The sequence below is a fragment of the Rosa chinensis genome, chromosome 3 (genome assembly GCF_002994745.2).
Source record: "Rosa chinensis cultivar Old Blush chromosome 3, RchiOBHm-V2, whole genome shotgun sequence".
NCBI lineage: Eukaryota > Viridiplantae > Streptophyta > Magnoliopsida > Rosales > Rosaceae > Rosa > Rosa chinensis.
The window spans coordinates 46,515,063-46,537,391 of NC_037090.1; the positions used below are offsets into that span (position 1 = coordinate 46,515,063).

At 39.5% G+C, this 22,329-nt stretch overlaps 1 protein-coding gene across 1 annotated transcript; it reads left to right on the forward strand.

The window, feature by feature from the left end:
- Positions 1 to 17,388: 17,388 nt before the first annotated feature.
- On the forward strand, positions 17,389 to 19,796 carry LOC112193046 (cation/calcium exchanger 2). The gene has a single exon (XM_040516953.1). The coding sequence runs from the start codon at positions 17,646 to 17,648 to the stop codon at positions 19,422 to 19,424; it is 1,779 nt and encodes a 592-aa protein (XP_040372887.1). The 5' UTR covers positions 17,389 to 17,645; the 3' UTR covers positions 19,425 to 19,796.
- The last annotated feature ends 2,533 nt before the right edge of the window (positions 19,797 to 22,329 follow it).

Consider the following 22,329-nt stretch of genomic DNA (forward strand, 5'->3'; position numbering starts at 1 on the left):
ATTTTCTTGATTATCAGAGTTTCAATCTTTTTACTTGGTTATTGTCACTAGCAAGGCTAGTCGGTTTTCTTGAGCTAAACATCAGGCGATTTGTTTTCCTTAATTGTTGCATGCATCGGGTTTTTAGAGAAATAAACGTGGGAAAGTATAAACTCCTTTTGTTTTACAATTACTTATTTTTGTCCACTAACGCTAACGTTTTTATGTACTTTTCCCCTGGGCCCTTCGGTTTCTTTTGTCCAGTCTGCAGAGTAATTGGTTTGGCATAGTAGGATTTGGGGCATAGCATTTGCTGCTGTTGTTTTCATATTGTAGGTTAATCGTTGAACCTACTTATATTATGAATTATTTTTCTCTTTTAGATTGCTCTGATAACCTGTGGGACAAATGTTATAAAGTTTGGAAGTTGCACTTGTGTTTTTGGTTTTTGTTGTATGGTTCAATTTTCAGTTGTTAATTGTAGAGTTGTTGTGATTTGGGATATGAAAATACTCATTCTATTCTTACATAGAATCCCTATGGATTCTATGGATTGATTCGACCAACCTGCGGACGTTTAAATATCTCATGATGTTGGTTGACACGCAAACACGCTGGTCACGTGTTGTGCCACAGTCCACCTGTAAATGCTGCTTATACTACACTCCTAGCACATATCATATTACGACGGGCTCACTCCCTGGATCATCTTATTCAATCAATTGGACTTGACAATGCTAGAGAGTTTACACCGAAGACTTTCGATACTTGTTACAACGGGACTGATTCTGGACATCATATTCCCATGTACGTACACACCTAAATGGTAGTCCAGACATTGGTAATGCGCACCAATCTCCTTATATCTGCTTGGGGTAATGCAATATCTCATGCAGGTATGTTAATTCGTCTACGACCCACTGCCACTCAATCTACCTCTGCACTATAGCTAGTGACTGGGTACTAGTATTGTAATTACGCATATTTGAGTGTGCCATTTATGTGCCAATTGCGCCACCACAACTTACTATGATGGGTCCTTACAGACGAATGGGCAACTATGTTGGATTTGAGATTCCAACAATCATCCTTTACTTAATGCCCTTGCTAGGCGATCTCTTTACCGCATATCTTGCGGATTGTCACTTTGATAATACAATATTCTCATTGTTAGGGGGAGATAAGAACACAAATGTTCAGCAGAAACGACAGGAATTGTCGTGGTCTGTCCCCACTATGTCTCATCTCGATCTTGTTACAGTGACGAGATCGTACATCTGCAGCAAATATGCCTGTAAGGAAGGACGTCCCTACTAGAGGACGTAGCGCCACCCTACACAGAGGTAGGCATGGCGCCAACGCTAAATAAAATGGCACTCTGGAGTTACAGTCCATGGCCCCAACTAAGATGCATGGGAGACCCGTGGGTTCGAAGGATACTTTGGCACAACCAACCATTTGATCACCGACACTCAAAATCAGTCTCATGAGAATCTTCCGAATTATGGTTATTATTAGGGGACACCTCAACGTCAAAACCTATTCCTGAGAATGTAGAGCTCTATAAAACTTACACTAGTGTAATGAGACATGGGATAGAAACTCCCTCATAATTGATGATGTAGTTGCGTATTTCATTGTGCATGAATTTGTTAAGTCCGATGAATCCGAACCACGCTCCGTTGATGAATGAAAGCCAACGTAGAGAAATTTGACCTAAATGGAAAGATGCGATCCAGGTTAAGTTGGATTCTCTAATGAAGATGAAGGTTTTCGAGACAGTGATGCCAACACCTCCTAACATAAAATTTGTTGACTAATGGGTCTTCATTAGAGAGCGTGGTGAGAAAAAGAGATGGTAATCTCGCCTTATGGCGCAAGGCTTCTCACAAAACACCTTGGAATCGACTACGATGAGACATATTCTTTGGTAATGGATGTCACTACCCTCCACTACCTTGTCATTTTATTAGTTTCCGAATAACTAATCATGGAGCTTACGAATGTGGTCACTACATATCTCTATGGGGATCTAGCTACGGAATATACATGAAGGTTCATGGTGAACTTCATTTACCCAATTCAAGTGGCTCTAGACCACGAAGTGTGTTTGCAAAAAGGTTGAAACGCGCATTAAAGTGACTACTTGATTGGGAATGGATATGCCCCCGAGTTTCCATAACAAGTTTTGAATTCTATCGCAGTTCATGTTGGACATGATCTTAATTGGAAGCCCTTAAAGAGTTAAGGGAAACCGCTAAACACTTGAAATCCAAGTTTGAGATGAAGGATTTTGGGAGAACACGATTATGTCTCGATTTGGAACTTGAGCATCGTGTTGATAGATGCTTAGGCATTTTGACAAGGTTAAGCCTCCAAACACCCCCATGATCGTCCGTAGTCTTGATCCTGAAAAGTATCCTCTTCGTCCAAAGGATGATGGCGAAGATGTGCTAGAGGCGGAAGTGCCCTACATAAGTACAATAGGCGCATTATTGTACTTAGCTCAATGCACAAGACCAAACATCTCATATGTTGTGAACTTGTTAGATAGTTATACCTCTGCGCCAACGCGATGCCATTAGATTGGTGTAAACGATATCTTTCGGTACTTGAGATGTACGATTGATATGAGCTAGTTCTATCCCTACATAGAGACGATGGATTCGAACTCATCACACACCAGGAACACTGCCAACACTGGCCTGCGTACTGTATCCCCATCCCAAAACGATAAGTATTTTGGAAGGTTTTGCTGATGTTGGGTATCACTCTGACCCACACAAAGGTCATTCCCAAACTAGTTAAGTGTTCACCATGGGTAAAGACCGTGATATCTTGGAGGTCTACAGAACAGACCCTAATCGCTATATCTTCGAACAATGCAGAGATTATTGCTCTTCATGAAATGGTTCGAGAATGTATATATATTGGATACATAATTATGCATGTTCGAACAATTGTGGTTTGAAGTCTACCACCGATGAGCCTACAAGCATTTAGGATAATGTTGCTTGTTTTGAACAAATGAAGCAAGGCTACATCAAAAGCAACAACACCAAGCATAATCAGCAACAACAGACTCTCCTCAAGATCAAAGTGGACTAGATTCTATCTGAGGACAGTGTGGCTGACTTGCTCACTAAGTCATTATCTAAAGGATTAATTTCAATTTACCCCTCTGAGGTTTGGGGGTGTCATCATTTCACCCCCTCTACTTTCAATTTTAAATTTTTACCCCCTAAACTTTCTAATTTCAATCAGCTGTGTCCAATTTCTATTATTCTGACGTTAAGTTTGACCCTTGAGGTATAAAAGGTCATTTCAACATAAATTTTTTTTTGTTTTTTCTGTTTTATTATTATTTTTTTATATTTTGTCTTCAACCTATACACTACAAGTTATAATAGGTTTATAAAAACAAAAAAATATTCTAGGTGGTTGAAAGCCGCTCGCTGGTCTACGATATTTGTGATATATCTCTGATAAAGTGAAGAATTTTAGGATATATCCCCAATAAAGTGAAGAAATATTTGTAAAAAATAATTTTACACTTTATCTGTAAATAAATATCTATATATCCCCAATAAAGTGAAGAAATATCTGTGTAAAATCATTTTTGGTCTACGATATTTGTGATATATCTCCAATAAATTGAAGAATTTTAGGATATATCCCCAATAAAGTGAAGAAATATCTGTGCAAAATCTTTTTTTACAGATATTTATTTACAGATAAAGTGTAAAATTATTTTTTACAGATATTTCTTCACTTTATTTGGGATATATCCTAAATTCTTCAATTTATCGGAGATATGTCACAAATATCGTAGATCAGTGAGTAGCTTTCAACCACCTAGAGTATTTTTTTGTTTTTATAAACCTAATATAACTTGTGGTGTATAGGTTGAAGACAAAATAAAAAAAATATAAAAAAAAAAAAAAAAAAAAACGAAGAAACAGAAGAAAAAAACTAAAAAAAGAAAAGAAAATTTTTTTAAATTTTTTTTTAATGTTGAAATGACCATTTTAGCCCTCAAAGGTCAAACTTAACGTCCAATTTGGACGAAATAGTAGAAATTGGACACGATTGATTGAAATTGGAAAGTTTAGGGGGTAAAAATTCAAAATTGAAAGTAAAGGGGGTGAAATGATGACACCCCCAAACCTAAGGGGGGTAAACTGAAATTAATCCTTATCTAAATTCCACTTTCGAGAAACATGTTGGTAGCATCATTAGCGAAAGTTATCCGAACTCCCATGACTGTTGTCATCAGGGGGGGATGCAGACATCAGGGGGAGATGTCTACATGTATGGTCTCAAAACATGAAGGGTGTGTTGTGCTCTTTTTCCCCTTCGACAAGGTTTTTAATGAAGCAACGAGAGGCGCACCACATTTGGGCGACACAAGGGGGAGTGTTCAAGTAAATCCAGAATATGTGTTTGGCCCAAACTCTAGGTTACTTGACCTAGTTGTAATAGAGTTTTGAATTAGAGATATTCTCGGAGATATTCATAGATATCCGATTAATTGTACGATATATCTTTCCCTGTACAACTCTGATTCTATGTCTTGTAATCATCTATATAAAGAGGCCCCAATTATCAATGAAAACATGACTCAATTCTCTCCTAATTTCCTTTTTCCTTAAACAGTTTTCTTTTTCTTTTCCTCTCTCCTCGTCTAGCAACTCCCACGCCGAGGCAAGCCTTTGGCCTCTCCAGAGTGCGATGAGTTTTGTTGGACGGGTTGTTTTCTTGCTGAAGTTGATGGTCTCTTCGAGTGTGCCTGATCTGTGTGGAGGTTGGGAGGTACTAATGTTGGGTTTTGTTTTGCATGGATACAGAGGGGACGGTGGGATAGATTGGTTGTGGCTGGTGGCTTCACGGGGGAGGCAGTGGTCTCTGGGGAGAGATCACAGATCCAACCCGCTTCGGGCTGCGTCGATGGTGGTAGATCCAGACGAATGGAGTAGACCTATTTCTGGAATATTTATGCTAGTCTCTACAAATTTGATGTATAATGAGTAGACCTATTTCTATGTACCACCGTGGGTACTATTACACTTTCTTGATCTGTCTATTTGAAGGCAGCAGAAGGGTATGTAATGGTCATTCTGGCATGTGATGAATAATATTGACACGCGATTTGGGTTTGATTCAAAAAAATAATAATAGCTTTCATCTTCCTAATAAAAAGTGTTGGTGGCTCATAACAACAATAGCTTTTGTCTACCCCCAAAAAAAAAATTTGAGTGTCTTTTTTTCCTTCATCTAAAATAGTTAATGATTTGGTTGGTAGGTTTTTAAAAATATTCATATTACTATATTATTTCTCATTTACAATAAATAAATTAATATAATATTGAATGAACAGTGTCCTGCCCCAGAGACCTGACCCAACATGTGAAAATAAACATAAAAAAAGTAGTGAACAATGTTCTCACTCAGTAACCCAATTGGTAAACTTGCTCTAAGGATAACAGTTTTTCTACAAGGTTGTTGTGATAGGCAAGAAAACCGGAAGATATTAAGATAAGGCTCTAAAGAAAAGCTAAGTATTTGAGGGTTTTTTTTTTTTAAATCTAATAAATTTTGAAAGGTGTTATACCTTTTCCTATAAAAAATAAATAAAAATAAAATTAAACTATTATACCTTTTTTTTTGGTCATTTTGAAAAATTAGACCTTTCAAAAAAAAAAAACAAATTAGATGTCACGCCCCTGATTTTATACACAATAAATCGATATATAACCCCATAATTATATATGCGTGAAATGTTCAGCCATCAATACAAAATACTTAGAAACTTATTCCCTTTTAACCCAAGTACATATTGATGCCCTGAACCCACAAATTCTATATTGACTCGCCCCACAGAGTCACACAACACATGAGTTTACGAATTAAATTGTCAACAACAAAATAAAACGTAAATACTTCTCAGAGCTCACTACAAACGGAAGTCTCTATAACGGTAAGGTCACAAAATTGACTTATTACCGTTAAGCTGCAAGCACGCTACCTCAGCATCAGCCACGATCAACCTGACCTGCAGAAATAACCCCTACACCGTTGGAATGGTGTACCGGGTTGCCACACAACAAACCCGGTAAGCTTTTGCAAGCCCGTATGAGTAACTCAAAATGACTCACACCAATTCACGAGATGAAAGCCCGCACAACTCACGCCAAACACGAGGAAAACCTTGCGACTCGAGAATAAGGAAAACATACCATGCTTCCCAAAACAATACATTCTTTTCCCAAAAGAAACAATAAAGGTCACACCGTGACCAAATCATATAAATTGAAACTCTAACAATTAAATATGATAAACAAGTCCTCCCAGGACATTTAAAAGAAAGAATCCCCAAAACTCCCTTTTAAAAACACGCACTCATGAGCATCAGATAGCTCCCCGCTACCCCCCATGATGTACCAACAACAAATCAGTCCAACCTAGACACACGACACAACAACACAGATTCACCACGAAGTCACCAATACATGAATACATATGTATGTATATATATCCCATAATATATATATGTACACACATAGTCAATCACTCAGAAATGCCACCAATACATGAATACATATGTATACATATATATATCCCATAATATATATATATATGCACACACGTAATCATTCACTCAGAAATGCCATTAATATCATCTATAGTCACAGTTAATTCCATAACCGAAAGACAACATGGTAACTAGACTCATAACACTGACAAATCATTGGTCACCATCTGCAACCTATCACCGTCTGTGACTCTTGGTTTTCATACCCCGTCTGGTCTTAGAACCAACCGTTGGTCACCATCTGTGACCCATGCTTTTTAGACCCCATCTGGTCTCAAGTCAACGTTAAGTAAGTCACACCTGACCTAAAAACGTTACGACCATCTAGTTCCGGCTTTCCCTATCCCTGCTCACCATCTGTGACCCTTGGTACAAGGACCAATACATTTAAAATGAGTCACGCTTGACTCCAAAATGTAACCTCAAACTCAATACTTTTCAAACAATAGAAAACATCTTTTCCAAAATATTGATTCTATGAAAAGTCTCATTCAACAATAATATGAACCCATCATGCATATTATTCATCACACATCAACCACAAGAATATATATATATATATATATATATATATTTCACGTAAATATATATATACGTAGTCATTCGCTCAGGAATGCCTACTAATACCAACTATAGTTTGCAGTTAAATAATTAACGCCAAAACGATAATGGTAATTCTGTTCATTGATGAACCTTGTGAGATTACTCACCTCGAAACTCCCGCTGCATCTTCAATACAGAACAAGGCAGCCACACCACAAAACAACCGTCCAAGGATACGTCGTCAAGCACCTAATCACATACGGTTTCAACTTAGCAACAATCCACAAACAATTTAAGTCCGAAGCCCCCGTTTTGAACTAAAATCCCCAAAGTGACTCCAATCGAGGCGAAACCACATCCGAGACCACCCAATGTCTCCGGAATACTTCTACGATCGATATGCCAAAACCACAAGTCGATCGGAAGCTCGAATCCTCACGGATCGAATCATCGAACTGTCCGAAACCGTAAAAATCACAACATGCTCATACGATCTCCAAAAATTACAAACAATATATCGAAATGCTCGTATCGACGAGTAGATCGAACTCAGGAACAGAAACTATCCCTGAGGTGGCCGGAAACCGCCGGAAAACACCACCACAGTGGCGGCACCGCCGCTGGACCAAAGTCGGAATTTGACAAAACTCCCAACACCAAAGTTCTTCATCTCAACCCCAATTTCAACTTTCATAACTACAACAAAGTCCAATTATGAACCAATCGATCGAATTTTACCTTAGAACAAAATAGCTCGATTGAAACCCTAGAATTTCAATTCCAAAATTCGACCTCCACGAGTTGAATCGATGCAAGCCACCTTGTGGGAAGCATCAACGTCCTCCAAGCTCCAAAAGCCCTCAAGAATCACCGGCAAAGGTGGCCGGAATCTCCGACTCCGATCAAGGCGATTTCATCCCCGAAGCGGCCACTTCCAGTCGATGTAACTCTTTCCACGACTCGAATCTCTCTTCAATCCTTCCACAGACCTCAAGAGGGGATTGAGGCGAGCAAAACCCACTCTTGAATCGAAGCAAACGGTGGCCGGAGGAGCGAGAACGACACCGGCGAAGTGGAGGCCGCGCGCGGGCTCAGGAGAGGGCTGGGTTTCTGTTTTTGGAAATCTGGCCTTCTTTGCAATTTCCGGAAAATTTCGTCCTTTTATACCAAAATGGAAAGTTTTTCCGAAGCCCATAACTTCTTCATACGAACTCCGATTCTCGCGTTCCGCATGTCCACGAACTTGTATCGACGCGCTCTACAACTTTCGTGAAGGACGTTTTTGGAGAATCTCAATGTATCAAAAGTCAACCTTGAAACCCCCCCTAATTCCACACTTTACGAATAAAAATTCGTCCAAAACACTTCCGCTCCGTCCACGAGCCACGAAACCGTCCGATACCCACAATTTAAATTCCGGAAAATCCTCGGAAAGTAAATACGAATTTCCGGGGCATCACATTAGATTAATTACAAAATAACCACCGACCTATGAGACTATCTTCATTTTCATACCCAACTATCAAATTTTTGCGTTTGCATACCTTAAGTTTCATTCCGCTAAAACTTTGTACTCTGACCATTAACACTATTATAATTTGAGGGCATTTCCTTCACTTCAGTGAATTTATAATTTTTGACATTTATTATGTAACGTCTCGTATCTCAATTTACCCGTTTACTAGTCATTTGGACGGTAAACGACAACTACTTTTACTTTTTATCTTGTTTAGATACTTTTACTGGCCCTAAAAGTTGACTTTTTGCTCGGGTCAAAATTTGAGAAAATTTCCTTCATGAAAGTTGTAGAGAACGTTAAACTGAGCTTGTGCATATATAATGCATAAAAATTGGAGTTCATATGTAAAAGTTATAAGCGAAATACTAAAGTTACTATTAGAGGTTAGTGGTATAAATTCAAATTTTTACTGTAGGCCGGTAAATTTATTTTACTTTTCTCTCTCCTTCCCTCGTGCTCTCTCTCTCTCTCCTACAACTCTCTGTCTCTGTCTCTGTCTCTCTCTCTCTCTCTCTCTCTCTCTCTCTCTCTCTCTCTCTCTCTCTCTCTCTCTCTTCGCCTCTAGGCCACTTGAAGGGGTACAACTGGCTTCGTCTCGTCCTTCTCTCGACGCCTATGGTGGTATCTCACAAAAACTTGGCCGGAAAACGACGAACCAAGTCTTGGAAGTTACTGTAGCAAAATGGGTCAACGCCGAGTTCTCCCATTTTCGGCCACCACAGGTGGCCAAACCAGATTCTTTGGAAGCGTCTTGAACCGCACTTCATGCTCTCCAAACCTCTTGCAGCAATTCAAAGCGTAGAGGAAAAAAGCATAATTGGAAAATTTCACTGTACAATTGGGTTACTTAATTGTTCGACCACTTCGAGGTATTTTCTGACTTTGTCACAGTTGAGAAAGTTGTTAGGCTTGTTGAGTAGGGGTTGCTTCCAGAATTTGGCGGCAATCAGAGGTGGTGGCCTGCGGCTCGTGGGGCCCACGTGCCATCATTGTGAGTGGCGCGTAGAGCGTAAAGCAGGTTTTTGGTTTCAATTTTTTAGCTAGTTAAATTCTATAATTGTTGTAGAGGTTGAATATGTGATTTTAGTGAATTTTGGAGAAGTTTGACATTGATTGTGAATTTCTGAAGTTTGGAGCTTCGGATGTCGATTTGTGGGAATCAGAACTTCGAATTTCCCTTGTTTCCACTATGGAATACTTTAATCAACGGATTGATATTAGGGGTGAAGTTTGGCTTGAATCCGGAAAGAAATGGATTTACGTGGGGTTTTCGGATTTCGTTTTAGAATCGAATTTATTTGTCGAATTGTTGTTTACGGAATATAATTGTGTACAGGACGAGGTACAGACCCATCGCTTGACGAGAATCCTTACGCTTGAGTACCACGTTAGTCGTATACTGTGAGTGGACTTTGATTTTAAGTGATGCATGCAAATATTTTTCCGAGTTGTTGATTTATTCATTTATCTTTTCAATTATCAAGCATATATTTTGATCTCAGATTATAAATTGAATTTGGAAATGAATTGGTTTCTCCATCATGCCTTTCGGATATGAGTTTGTTATGCTTAGATTTTGTTTTACGATTTATTTTCCGAGGTGGTTTCTGAAATTGCATATTATATTTTCATTCGTCGATTTTGAGATTTCTGAAAGGTTTTCGAAAATGAGATTTTCGAGAAAATTTTACTCATCTATTATTTCTTGCATATTGGTTTATGATTCAAGAATATCTTGGCGTGTGGGACACGTCGTGATTTATTGTTTATCTTGAGATTTTCCGAGTATGGTTGGGAATTGTACTCGTGTTTTCATTTGAGGGATATTGGGGAAGCCTTACCAATTTTCGATTTTCGCATGATTTTAACCCACCATACCTGGGTCGTCATATTTATTGCTAGCTAGCCTATTAGTACTCCTCCCTGCTTACTATGTTTTTGTGGTGAGTTGAGTAGAGCATGGGATGCTCAAGATCTGGGAGGCTGTGGGGGTGGTCAATTAATTTGACCATGCAATAATGGAAGCAGTAAGTGCGATAGTTAATGTAGCCATAAATGCGACGGTTAATGCGACATTTAGGGTGGCAATCATGGCCGCGAATAAGTGACGGTTATTACAGGAGTAAGTGCAGCCTTAATGGCGACTTGCCATCCAAGTCATCGGTATCTTGCCATGCAAGTTTACTTGTAGCCCAAGTTGTAAGTCGCCTATAAAAAGAAAGCAGAACCTCCAGGTATGGCATGGAACTCTAGTGGAGACCTCAATTGGATAAATATTGACTTAGGCATCGGAGGGTCTTTGGCAGGTACCCCCTCCTCCTCTCTCACATCGACGATAGAGAAGAGACTTCGCTTCTTCGTCAAGACCAAGAAGCAGAGAGAGACTACGAAGAGGAGCTACGGATAGAGGTTACATAGGGAGATTACGGAGGCAGCTTGCATAGGGAGGTTACGTAGGGAGCTCGCATAGGGAGATTACGGAGGGAGCTCGCATAGGGAGGTTACGTAGGGAGCTCGCATAGGGAGATTACAGAGGGAGCTCGCATAGGGAGGTTACGGAGGGAGATCGCATAGGGAGGTTACGGAGGGAACTCGCACAGGGAGGTTACAGAGGGAGCTTGCATAGGGAGGTCAAGGAGGGAACTAAAAGGAGTGTGCGCTTCGTCAACATCAAGTCAACGACAAATTGAAACCTCTTAATTGTCCCCGGTTCAGCTTCCGCTCCAGTCCGCATTAATTGTTGGGTCAAACTCCTCAACGGAATTTTTCACCTCCAACAAGTGGCGCCGTCTGTGGGAAGCACTTTTCCCTAAAAAGTGATGGCGGGAGCTGGCCCTGACGGGATCCCATTTCTGTCACTAAGGACTAGGAGTGATGGAATACAAGCCCCGAAGTGATAAAAGTTTGGGTAACGTAAACTAGCATTCTTTCCTTTAGTAATCATATTCTGACTTTTTCTTTTTATATTTGAAATATATTTGTGGTCAGTTGTTGAAATGTATGTGTCAAGCTGGTGGCCAGAGTAAATACCCAAGGCCGGTGGCCAAGGAGAATAAAATGTTGTTGATCAGATTCAAAGGGAAATGGGGGCAATTCCATGTCTCATGCTGAAAATGAATCTTCGCCTTGAGGAAAGAATTGAGGCGGCTAGGGCCCGAGGAAAGAATCGAGGCGGCCAGGGCCTGAGGAAAGATTCAGGGCGGCTAGGACCCGAGGAAAGATTCGGGGCGGCTAGGAAGGCCAGGGCCCGAGGAAAGAATCGGGGCGGCCAGGGCCTGAGGAAAGAATCGGGGCGGCCAAGGCTCGAGGAAAGAATCGGGACGGCCAGGGCTCGAGGAAATATTCAAGGCAAGATTTGAGGCAGCTAGAGAATGGAAATTTCCTCTTAGGACGAGTGTCCAAAGAGAAAATTTGGGGGCATTGTGGGAGTGGTCAAATTCTGCTGGGCATGCAATTAAGGCGATTAACTCCACAGTTAGTATGGCGTTAAATTTAAGTCATGAATGCGGTGATTATTACGACAATAACTACGCACAATGATTATGATTATAAGTGCGTAATGAATGACTGTCATAAATATGCAATGAATGACGGTCGTAAGTACGCAATGATTAACTGTTATTAGTGCAGCAATAATTATCATTATAAGTGTGTAAATAAATGCAGTCATCAAAGCAGAAATAATGGCGGCTTGTTCCCGAAGTAAGTCATCACCTATATAAAGGAGGCTCGACGTCCAGGTAATCCATCGAATTCCAATCATCTCAACTCCACTACTAAGAAAAGTACTGACTTAGGCATCGGAGGGTTTTCTGCAGGTACCCCCCCTCCTCCTCGAGCTGACTGTTCCTGAAGCGTCTTGATTGTTCCCAGGTCAGCTCCCGCTCCAGTCCGCATTAATTGTTGGGTCAAACTCCTCTACGGAATTTTTCACCTCCAACAGAGGCTTCGACCCGAGCCTGGGAAGCTCCCTTACTCGTATGGTGATGACTTGTTCCCCATATTCTATTGCTACTTGACTAGTGGGGCTAGTCTAATTTTTGTTTAACCTGCGGAGCTGGTCTTATTTTCTTGAGCATCGGAGTTTCAGTCTTTTTACTTTGTTGTTTGTGACTAGCGGGGCTAGTCCCTTTTTTTGAGCTAAACTTTAGTTGGTTTGTTTTACCATTGTTGCATGCATCAGGTTTGTAAAGAAATAAACATAGGAAAGTATAAACTCCTTTTGTTTTACAATTACTTATTTTTGTCCATTCATGCTAATGTTTTTATGTACTTTTCCCTAAGCCCTTCAGTTTCATTTGCCTAGTCTACAGAGTAACTGGTTCGGCATAGTAGGATTTGGGGCATAGCATCTGCTGCTGTTGTTTTCATATTGTAGGTTAATCGTTGAACCTACTTGTATTATGAATTCTTTCTCTTTTAGATTGCTCTAATAACATGTGGGACAAATGTTATAAAGTTTGGGAGTTACAGTTGTGTATTTTATTTATGTTGTATGGTTCATTTCTCAATTGTTAATTGTGGAGTTGTGTGATTTGGAGAGCAGGGCGGCTCCAGAAGAATAATGATGGCTTATTCACACTTCTAATGTATTTCTACAGGTTTTGGGTAGTCCATTTTAGGAGTGACTCTGCCAAATTTTTGGTAGAGTTATTCCTAAGGTGGGCCCCACAGGACAACCTCGGATTTCAGAGTAAAATTCAGGGTGGGTCCTGTCATATTATAACAAAATAAATTTTTTTTTTTAAATTACCAAATATTAGTAGTTTGTCAAAATATTCAATAAACACTAAAATTACAATTAACTATATCTTTTGAAACATATATTATTATCGATGAAAAATTACTACAAGATTTCGTATATGTATTTGATTTGGAATACATATGTTAAGCAAAATAATATAAAAAAATAAGATCAAAACTAAAATAATTAAATAAATTATAAGCCAATAAAAAACAATTCAATCACAACAACCCATTAGTCTTGGTGTTCATCAGTAAACAAGCGTTCTCGAGTTTGAGCAATCCAAGAAAAATCCCAATGAAAAAAAATATTAATTTTAATAGTAAATTTCAATAAAGAAATTTAAATTTAAATTATAAAGTTGATGAATTGACGAGGGTCTTCCAACTCGATCTTAGGATATATGGTCTTCAAGAAATCAATATTCAAGTCCACTCAATTCTATGATAATGACCTGGAGAAGAATTCTAATAGGTATGTTGTATGCGTATGTATGTTTTCATATACCAAGAGAATCCAACTTGAAGAAAAGAAAACAAAAACGTGATTACATCATTTTCAGACTCCAAGTAGGTGTTTTCAGACTCCATTAGCGTTACTATTTTTGAGGCATAGTTGTTAACATAACAGAGAACGATTGAAGATGGTGAGTGCTAAAAAAGAAAGTGTTAGGGTTTAAACGATTAAGCTTCAAGTTTAAGTATGTGTCCTATAGAGAATAAGAAAACAAATTGTAATTTTTAATAAGATATTATCCTTTGTTGATATTTTGGTCTTTCAATAAATTAGAAAGTTGTATGGTGAACAAAGTGATTCGTAGGGTGGCAATAGCTGCACCCATGCAAAAATTAGATAGTTGGGATGAAAATAAAATTAGCCTCATAATTTGGTGGATATTTTGTAATTAATCCTGAAAATTTTTGGGCTGAAGTGACCCAGCCCCAGCCCTATGTTAGTATTACATCGAAATCTCCCAAATGAAAAAATTTCTGAAGTTGAATCTGGTAACCGTTACCTAAATGCTCAAGCTCAAATGTCCCAAACCCCTAAAATTTCCTCTCACAGTCTCAGACTCGCAGGTCTAAGGAAAGCCACCATGGGTGAGTTTGTTATATTGTGGCCGAATTAGAGTTCATTTTAGTTTTATTTATTGGTATAATTTATTTGGTGTTTTGAGGTGTACGGTTTCATGAATCTTCGGCCCATGCTAGCTGGTAAGATAAGAAGAAGCACAAGCCGTTAATTAATCCTTTATTTCCCTTTCACTTCTTCTTTTGATCGGATTCCATTTTGAGGTGGAAAATCAGGAGCTTCTCTAGTTTCTCTAGTATCGCTACATGCACCAAGAGAAGGGTTGAAATGCCAAAGTTACAGTTCTTAAATTAAATGATTTTGGGTTTCACGGTTGTGTCATATCTCTATATTAATTTCCACGGACGGATCTGTTTACAGAGCTTGTCACGTTTTTGTTCTTTTTAGAAAAGACGACATGATAATGATTTGATTGAATGGCTTGTCTGTGGAATGGTTGTTGTAGTGGTGGGCTTTGGCAAGGAAGCGGGGACCTAACTCGTCTGAGATATAAGAAAAGCTGTGATAGGACAAGGAGGATGATATTGTTTTTGGACATTTCTCCATTGTTTGTTTATAACAATCCACTGTTAAAATCAGAGTACCGGACTTATTAGTTTAGAAAAATTTATCCATTGTATTGGATAATGTTGTAATATTATGTGCTCTATGGTTTGACTTTGTTTACAATTGCATATTGCGTGTTGCAAATGCATGTGCATCTATTTTGTTCATGGCATTAATAATGCATACTGAATGTTAGCCAATATTATCAGCACAATGGATAAAGTTAGTTTTGCTGCATTGATAATGAGTTTTGTGTGAGCTGATCGAGGAATAGGTGTGATGGAGTACTAATAGTGAAATGTGACACAACTCACACGAGATGAAGATCTATGGGGATATGCCCTAGTCTCTTATAGTTGAACTTCTTTTGCATAAAAAAACCTCACAACCACAAAGTTGGTCTGTGGTTTGGTTCGGCGGTCGCTATGTTGATGAGGAGAAGAACCTGGTTAACTTGCTTCCTAGATGACTGGCCTTATAACGATGTGAAGGCTGATTTAGAAGATGAATAGATGATGATGAAGAAAAGATCATTGTGTAGCGAAGAAAATCCATTTTCAGCCTTGACAAAAGCGAAATGTCCTTACGGGTCAGTAAAGAAGAACTATCATATTAATTGTAAAGACGATTCCTTTCTTCCTTGTGAGAGAGGGCCCAACTCACCCGCTATGGTGAGAAGTCATGATGGTATACGAAGAGAGGGACATCCGCCTGCCACAGTAAGGCTCGGCTGATGCCTTAATGCAGAGATGATCCAGCTAAGCAGTCATATGGCAAACCAAAATCAAGTTGGTGTTGTGCTTACCTTAGGACGCACATAATGATGTCAAGAGACGGCTTTTTGCTCCCAAAGAATAGCTGATATATATTCATGGCACGCACGTAGCTGCTGAGGTCGGTAAGGGATGGGACACTGGTGATAATATTATTTCTTATTTTATTTTTTGAAATTAGTACAAACTCAGAGCATCTCCAGCAATAAAAGTTATTTTTTTAGCTAAATCATCTAAAAATTAAATTTAGGTAGTGAATTTCTAGCTTTTCCTCCAGCAGTGTTAGCTAAACTAAAAAAATTAAACGTGGAGTGTTTAGCTTTTTATTATTTTCTCTCTCCTCCCTATCTAAATTTAGCTAGAGATTTTAGCAAAAACCAAATTTGACTTTCATATAGCTATTCTGCTGGAGTGGTAAACTATCTCAAATTAGCCAAATTTATAACTTTTTGTTGAAATAGCTAGTCTGTTGGAGATGCCCTCACACACTATGTATGTAAGGTCGGTAAGGAGGCAAAGAATTGAAAGAAGTTAAAGATAGAGAGAATATCACATATCCTTTTGACTTTTGTGTTAGAAATTACTAATCACACACCACTATGTGTGTTAGTTACAGCAGAAAAGCATGTGGCATGTGAATATCATCTCTCTAAAGGTTAAAGGTGTTTATTTCTACATTTTTATTATTTGTTTATTTTTTAATTGACTTTATTGTACTGTTGATTAATTTTTTTCTCAAAATTTTGATAAGATTTTAGAATTATTTTTGTAAATCCTAGACCACATGTAAAATTAATTATTGTAATTCTTAGTTATTGATATAAAAAAAAATAAAGAACTAACTCAAATGATTAGCATTTCTGGGGTAAAGCATCAAGAATGTGTGCATTCCTGTAATCCAAGAAAAAAAAGGGATACATTGGTCATGGGTGACGAAAATATAATTACAGCGGCGAGAAAATACAAGGATGAGGGACTTTCAACGGAGAAAATAAAGGACAAGCAAGTAGTGCTAGTCACTTTCTTTTCTGGGCCAAAAGTATAATAAGCAATTTCCTTTTTAATTTTTTAGTCGGTCTATGAAACTTCCAAATTATTATAATTCTTAGTTAATTAAGAACTAACCTAGGTGATTGACAATTCGGGGGCAAAGCATGTGCATTCCTGAAATCCAAGAAAAAAAGGGATACATTGGCCATGGATAACGAAAGTATAACTACAGCGGGGAGAAAAACCAAGGATGAGGGATTCTCAATGGAGAAAACAAAGGACAAGCAAGTAGCGCTGGTCGCTTCCTTTTCTTGGCCAAAAGTATAATAAGCAATTTCCTTTTTAACGTTTTTGGTCGGTATGTGAAACTTCCGAGTTAAGTCTCTACTTGCGGTAACAAGGACTGATTCATCATTCATGTTTGCGTGGGGTTAAATTGAAGCCCATGAAAGCGGACATCTAACCAACCGCCACGTGTACTTCATGATTCAGTGCACATCCAAAGGACATGTGTGTCTGTGACATCTGAACCAAGTCAGCACCTGTGATCTAAGCCTCCCCAACAAAAAGTGGAAGCCTCCCCAACAAAAAGTGGAACCATATATTCCCGCACTGTACCAACTGAATTAGATGCATATCTTCTTCAGACCCCAAAGCAAGGAATTCAATTCACATTTTCAACGAACACCCTTGCCTTGCTTCCTTCCTTCCTTCCTTCTTTTAACCCATTTCACCAAATTAAGAAAACTGTCTCCATTTGGTTGCCCTGCAATCACCATTCACAAACCATAATAGGTAATTGCTTGCTTCTTTATTCCATTTCACCAATTTCCACTGGTTTCTCAACTTGAGCTCGATTGCTTGCTCATGGTTGAGGTTCTGATGAAAACCTTATTTGTTTCCATACCTCTGTACAGAAACTATATCATTTTCTTGAATCTCTCTTTTCTCTTAGTGGCTTCTGCTATCTTGGTTATATACAGTTCCCACTCTTCACAAATTCTAGTTCTACGCATTCACAGCAATAATAATGAGCAAGGCTGCGACAGTTTTCTTGGTATAGGTGACTACGAGGAAAAGTGCCTGTACCTTAAATCCGAAAACCCATGTGTCTCCCAAGGCTATATTGATTATCTTTACATCTTCTATTGCAGTTTTGGCAGTTTTCCCTTTTTGGGTTATGGCTTTTTGTTGTTCTGGCTTCTGGTTTTGTTCTATCTACTGGGTAATACAGCTTCTGAATACTTTTGCTCTTCACTTGAGAGTCTATCAAGGCTTTTGCAGTTGTCCCCTACAATTGCTGGGGTAACTCTTCTCTCCCTTGGCAATGGAGCCCCTGATGTCTTCTCCAGTTTTGTTTCATTTATGGGTAGTGGTGGGACGAACATTGATGTTGGTCTCAACACAGTTCTGGGAGGTGCCTCCTTTATATCCTGTGTTGTGGTTGGAATCATAAGCATTTCAATTCGCAAAAGGCTTGTTCGAGTTGACAAATCTGACTTCGTGCGAGACACCTCCTTCTACCTTTTGGTTATCGTGTGCTTGATTCTGATCTTGATTCAGAAAGAAATAGATGTGTGGGCTGCCATGGCTTTCTCTTCACTTTATATTGTTTATGTGATTGGGGTTTACGTATCACATACGCATAGGCGGAATTCTGGTAAAACAAGTGAATCACACAGTAATTTGAGCAACGGTAGTCATGACTTGACGGTACCAATCATGAGTAGCATGGAGAGGGATGGAAATGAAGAGCTTAGTGCTGCAGAGGAAGGAGCTTTAGAACACATTTCTGCCGTAGAAGAAGTCAAGAAAGGCTGCTTTCAACTCCCCCGACCATCAGATTCTTGTCAAATGTTGATCTTCATACTTGAGTTGCCTCTTTATATTCCTAGGAGATTGACAATTCCTGTCGTTTGTGAGGAGAGATGGTCTAAACCATATGCAGTTGCTTCTGTGACACTAGCACCAGTGCTGTTGTCATCCCTTTGGAACCATCAGTATGCAAACGCTGCCTTCGAGACTAGCCTTTGGATCTATTTGATTGGATCAATTATTGGACTAGTTTTCGGGTTTGTTGCATGTTTGACAACAGAGAAGTCAAGCCCACCAAAGAAATGCTTATTTCCTTGGCTTGCTGCTGGCTTCTTGATGAGTGTTGCTTGGAGTTACATTACAGCTCAGGAACTTGTGGCCTTGTTAGTCTCAATAGGGTACATATTAGGTGTTAGTCCTTCAATATTAGGACTAACAGTCCTTGCTTGGGGTAATTCACTTGGGGATTTGATAACCAATTTGACCATGGCTTTGAATGGAGGACCAGATGGAGCACAGATTGCCTTTTCTGCCTGTTATGCTGGTCCTATCTTCAACACTCTCTTTGGATTGGGGCTATCATTTGTTGGCTCTTCTTGGTCAAAATATCCTTCGGCTGTTGTCATTCAAGGAGATCCATACCTCTTGGAGACATTGGGTTTGTTGGCAGGAGGCTTGCTATGGGCACTTGTGGTGTTGCCAAGAAGGGATATGACCCTTGATGGGGTCTTGGGGGGCGGTCTTTTAGTTATATACACCATTTCTATGTCTTTGAGGTTAATTCAAACACTTGGGGGGCGGTCTTTCCAGCTACAAACAGTCGTAGCATGACTGAATTGTAATAAGGCTTTGTGTAGTGTGTTTGACTAGCTTAAGTCTGTAATTACCTGTAAAAAAGGAGCATCTATCTTCAGGAAAATATGAAGTTGTTTCCTCAAATTTCAGGGAGAAAGGAGGGAATTCAGTGAAGCTTAGGCCTTACCCTCAACGCAGATGGTATACTTGACTGAAGATGGTATGCTTTTGCACTTGTTCACAAAGTTTTTTTTTGTTTTTTTTTTAAAGACACTTGTTAACAAAGTTGAAGTCGGTAGTGTTTGCCTATTTGAGTTTCCGAAAGACACAAATTGGTTACTCACATTGTGAAGAAGTGAAGTTATTAACAGAACGATTTATGAAGTTTGAGCTTGGTTTGTAGCTGTATGAATTGAACTTTCTTTTTGTTGTTTAACTATACAATTTGAATTGATGTTCCGAGACTAAACCCCTAAACCCTAACTGCCTATAATGACTAATCAAATTTGAAATCAGGTTTGGACTTCCAAATGCATTGCAACTGGTTGTTAGCTAAAAACTAAAAAGAGTTTTTTTTTTTTTTTTGAAGTGCCCGCAAGCAAGAAATATATTCATAAGCCAGAATAGGCTGTTACATACCCTTCCGTTGCCATTTAGACAGACAAGAAGATAGTGGTAGTACCCACAGTGGTACATAGAAATAAACCTACTCATTGTACTATTAGGTACGTAGAACATAATGGGAGGCCCCTTTGGTACTACGCCGGAGGCGCTAGAAGGATCCGGCCCTCCCAACCTAACTATTACCCAGTAATCTAGTCGCCTAGAGACCTCAATTGGTGTACAACTAGAGACACTGAGAATTAAGTCGACAAGACCAAAACCAATAGCTAAAACTAGGTGCACAGAAGTGCCTAGACTGTCCCTGAAAATAGGGAATTATTGACTAAAGAAAACTAGATAAAAGGTAGGGCCCAGAGACCCCAGCCCAAACTGCAGCCCAGAATAGGCCCACAGCCACTGCCAAAGCCCAGAGAAAGCTAAACCAGAAGATTGCCATCCCCAACCCTTCCCGGCCCTAGACCAGCCTCGCTGCGCCGCCCCCCATCTCCACCACTGATGTCGGACAGAAAGACGTCGTCACCGCGGGACCACCAGCGAGAAACACCACTAATCATCATCCCAATCCCACACTAGGCCGCACCCTGAACTCTGCGCCATAACCAAGCCGGCAACCCGATCACCATCGACAACCAGTCGAGCCAACATCAGATCCAATCCGGCGAAGTGGCCCTCCGAATGCCGACCATCACCTTAAGCCGCAACTCCCCAGCAGAGCCCCGAGTCCGCACCAATCCAATCTGCAACCACAGCTCGACTACGCCATCCACCGAGAAAGAGAGCGTAGGACATTCCCAGATCTCCTCCTCCAAACCTGAAGCACAGCCTTAATTACCCGTCCGGCCGCACCCAACGTGCGTTGGCTAGGCCAGAGGCCGTCGCCATTGCCGGGGCATAGCCGGACAGGCGCTAGCACAGTGTCGGCGACTAGGGTTTCTAGAGAGAGTTGGACGGTGTATAGTGGTGTTTAGTATTGTTGTTGATTTTCCTGAAAAGAAAAAGTTAATTACCACAAAATAGAAAGATTTTATGGTACGTAAACCTGTTTTTGACTATTTATTGTCTCAATTTTCATGGAAAGTCCTATCTAGGGTCTCTGGTGGTATCAGTTTCCATCATTTAACGATTGAGTTGACGGGAAAAATGGAACTCTCACGCTGATACTTTGTTTGTCGATTGAGCCAAATATTTTGTAATCTTACCTAGTGTAGCAGGAGTGCCTTGAGTCCTTGAGGCATGTTGGCTTTTGGACTAGGCAATCACCATGCAAAGACAGACCATGAAACACTAGAAAATGAAATGTCTCAGACAGCCATGAAATTGGTTGGAAAATTAGAATCAAACCCTCAAAACTCACAAGGTTAATCATGTCAACGTATGTGTAATAATAGTTTTCTGATGAACTATCTACTACTGTAACCTTTTCTAACCATAGCTGGTGGCATTAGGCCTCAGAGTTGAAACAAATATAGCTGATGATCCAAGCAAGAGCAGCACACTTCTATGACTACTCAGACTTGTAGGCTGCGGATATGGAAAAAATTTTCCAATCAGGCAAGTTGTCATTGTTTGGAAGTCCATTGTGGGACGGAAATATTGTTGCCGATCAGATTTGGATTAGAAATCCTCTTGGAAAGGTAAGATAAATCAAATCCAACCAGATATCTCTTCGACCTCATCTATGAAACAAAATCTTTCTCCTCCTTTTGCGACCTTCAGCCACCATAACTTGAACCTCTTCTCATGAATCATGATCATCTCCTCCATCTACTTCTAATCCAATTTGGCTGAAGTGTGATCCAGATTCTCCCTCCGTCTTCTCCTACTCCAATTCAGCTGAAGCTTGATCCAGATTCTCCCCTCCATCTTCTCTTCATTTTTTTTTTCTACAATGAAGATTGTTGATCTTTGACCTTGATCTCGATCTCGAGCTATTGATTATATCTAGACTTGTACAGTGAATGATGTGATGAGACTAATATGGACTCGTATACTGTGAAAGATCTAATGAAATTGACTTGGAATTGTTTGCATCGTTTGCCATCAACTCCGCGTCAGCTTCAAACGAACGTCGCCGATGGGAATTTTTTTAATTTTAATATTTTCAATATCCCTTTAGAAATCTTGCTCCACCAAACACTTACAAGATTGATTGTAATCAAATCAAATCCAATCCAATCTATTTATCTAATCCAGTCAAACTCACCAAACGCGGTAGTGTTTGACTAGCTTAGATTTGTAAGCTTTGCGGAGTGAATGATGTAATTTTTTATCTTTTTTTAGAAAATTACACACAAATGTCATTTTGAAACTTTAATTA

Excerpts from the sequence above, each read along its gene's own strand:
- LOC112193046 (XM_040516953.1), top strand. The coding sequence starts at position 17,646 with ATGGTTGAGGTTCTGATGAAAACCTTATTTGTTTCCATACCTCTGTAC.